The sequence below is a fragment of the Sinocyclocheilus rhinocerous genome, unplaced genomic scaffold (assembly GCF_001515625.1).
Source record: "Sinocyclocheilus rhinocerous isolate Xijiao unplaced genomic scaffold, SAMN03320098_v1.1 scaffold712, whole genome shotgun sequence".
Lineage (NCBI taxonomy): Eukaryota > Metazoa > Chordata > Actinopteri > Cypriniformes > Cyprinidae > Sinocyclocheilus > Sinocyclocheilus rhinocerous.
In genome coordinates, this window is record NW_015642789.1 from 800,589 (window position 1) to 803,409 (window position 2,821).

The following is a 2,821-nucleotide window of genomic DNA, read 5'->3' on the forward strand; positions in this document are numbered from 1 at the left end:
AACAACCTAGTATGAGAGCCTGTTCTAGTACACCCCCCAAACAAAATCAAGACCTTGTAAAAGAGCATAAATGGACTCCTTTAAGAATGTTCTGTGTAACGCAAAAGAAGATGCTTAACAGAATGTCTGAGCTGCACATTTCTATACAATGAAAGCTTAGCACGACTATTGGCAGTCAAGCTCCAAAAAAAGATGCAAAACACTATAAAAACACAATAAAAGTACTTCATACAACTTGTGGTGTTTATTCCAAGTTTTCAAAAGATTTCTCTCGCAAAGTTACAAAGCTCAAAGTCCAATTCAAAAGGAGATATTTTATTTAACAGAAATCACTTTTCAAAAACTACAACGAACGACTCGTTTGGACTACAACGCACGTTTTCTGGGATTTGTGATATCACAAATACATACGAATGGGACGAGACCTGGTTGAGCTGCACTAGAGAAGGCAACGGTCTCAAACACCCATGGCTTAACAACATCACTGAGAAAGCCAAGAGCACCAACATTGTGCTCAAGTCTCAGACTCTTCTCAAGAAGTATATGGCCAGACGAATGTGGAAGGTGAAACACTGAGGACACAATGATTTGCCACTTTCTTAACACAAGATACTAAATGCTTTCTTACTCACTTCATTTCTCCTTTATCCTCTTTCACCTGTCTGCTTTGTGCAGAAAAACTACATAGCTGTTGCTGCAGCCAATAGGTTTAAGAAGATCGGAAGTTCAGGTTCCCTAACTGCGCTTGGGTCAGAGACGTCCTACTGACTGTGCTCACTATGTGTGCTTTTATAATATGCAGATCATGTCTTTGTATTGCTGTGCTTTATTGCCACCCACCTTTCGTATTTGAATACTCTCTGGCTGCCAATATAATTATTCAAATGCATCTGCAATAAAACTGATGTACCAAGTAAATATTTCTCTTGTATTTTCTTTTGACATCACATTGTTAAACTCTGGTGTTTTTCAAGGATTCATTAATTTATCACTTTTGTTTTTGCCCAAATGTTATTGTAATTGAAAAAGCAGGTGGATAAGAATGAAAGAAAAGTAGTTACTCTTAAATTTAGTATAGCTTGCAGTTGACTATTCATATGTTGATGTTGTATAGTAGACGAAGACCAGTGGTGTGATCATTGAATCAGTTTTATCCTAAATATGTACGGAATACTGGTGGCTTTTGTCATATTTTGTGAGGTGAACAGGAAGTACAAGCAGGATGTTCAAAACACACCTATGTTGCTGTTACCACAGTAATGTAATGCAGAAGAACCTGTTTTTGAAAATACATTCATGTCATTCTTTGGCTGATAAAACGTATAATGCTCTCCCTTTTTTACTTGGATAAATAAAGTAATGTTATGGGCTAAATAAACAGTGTCATGCCCATTAGAATTGCACATGTGTCCTCAGATTTCGAATGCAACTTCAAAAAACAAAACAATAAATTGGTTATTTTTTATTTTTCATTATTGAACTATTTTTTTCAACTTTGCAGAGCAATATCTTTTTTTATTAATCATTAATCAGGCTTCAACATAAAATGAGATCACCCCGCCCGCCTTTTGCATTTAAACAGGAAAAAAGGTACAAAATGGACCTTAAAAGGGAACTTGTGCAGATATTAGTGGAATTTCCCTGGAATTAAAATTGCATCATTGCTGATGATGTCATCAGCATGACTGTCATGCAGTCATTTTGTTTAAATCATCCTGAGCTTAACTGAGAAAAATACTTAAATCTAAAAGTCTTTTACGTTTGTTATGTAAAATTTCAGAATGGCTCTGATGAAATTTAATCCAGAATTCCCTTTTCCATGACTGCACAAGGTTGACTTCCTTTAAACGATTGTGGTAAATTTTATTTTAATTTTTTTATTTATATAGACCTGTGGTCTATTAAAATGATTTTATCAGGCCATGACAATGCTGCAATAAATTATATCACACTGGGCATGAATATGTAACGGGAAAGATGAAGCTAAATAATTTCTAATCTTTGCTGGCGTCTTCAATATGTCAAATGATATTTGCAAGACTGTAATAAAATGATCTCATATTAACTGTAATTACTATAACAAACAGCATTACTCCTTAAAACATTTATTAGTGATATGGACTGGTTAGGGTTTTATATATGATCTCATAGTCATATGATGTCAAATCAAAATTAAAATATGAACTTTGAGACATCTTTATTTATGTTTAACTATTTTTGTCTTAGTGGTTTTAGATTTAAAGGGTTAGTTCAACCAAAAATGAAAATTAGCCTGTGTTTTACTCACCCTGGAAGCATCCTAGGTGTAGCCTCAGGGTGTCCGCCGGTCCTTTAAAAGTCTTAAAATGTCTTAAATAATGTTTTCCAAATATAAGGCCTTTAAAAGTCTTAAAATGTCTTAAATTCGGATTCGATGGGTCTTAAATATTTTTGGTCACATTACGCTAAAATATCTTCAGTCTGACGGACCTAATGACTTTAATGACTTTACAATCATTGGACAGACCGAATATTTTTTCTTCCCCGCGGTAAGTTACTGCGTCATCAGAGAGAATTGCAGTAAGTTAGCAGAATACAGAATACAAGCTCGCGCTGAGGCTCACTCTGTTTGTCTCGAGACTTCAGAACAAATGAGCGTGACAGCACACATAAACTCAGAAGAAACACACTGAGGTAAAAATTCACAATGTTTAGTTTATTCATAACATGATATAGTTAAATAACACCATGACAAGTGAGCTATTTTACTCAATATTCTCAAGACGCAAAAACAAACAAACATTCAAAACACCTACAGAGTGCACGCATTACGTGAAGTCTA

At 34.8% G+C, this 2,821-nt stretch overlaps 1 protein-coding gene across 1 annotated transcript in view; it reads left to right on the plus strand.

The window, feature by feature from the left end:
• Positions 1–906, plus strand: part of LOC107756349 (myosin light chain kinase 2, skeletal/cardiac muscle-like) — an 8,728-nt gene extending 7,822 nt beyond the window's left edge. The window contains exons 15-16 of the mRNA XM_016573398.1: positions 444–564; positions 676–906. Of these exons, the coding sequence (XP_016428884.1) occupies positions 444–564; positions 676–768 (214 nt within the window). The 3' untranslated portion in view covers positions 769–906. The remainder of the gene's footprint in view (positions 1–443; positions 565–675) is intronic.
• The last annotated feature ends 1,915 nt before the right edge of the window (positions 907–2,821 follow it).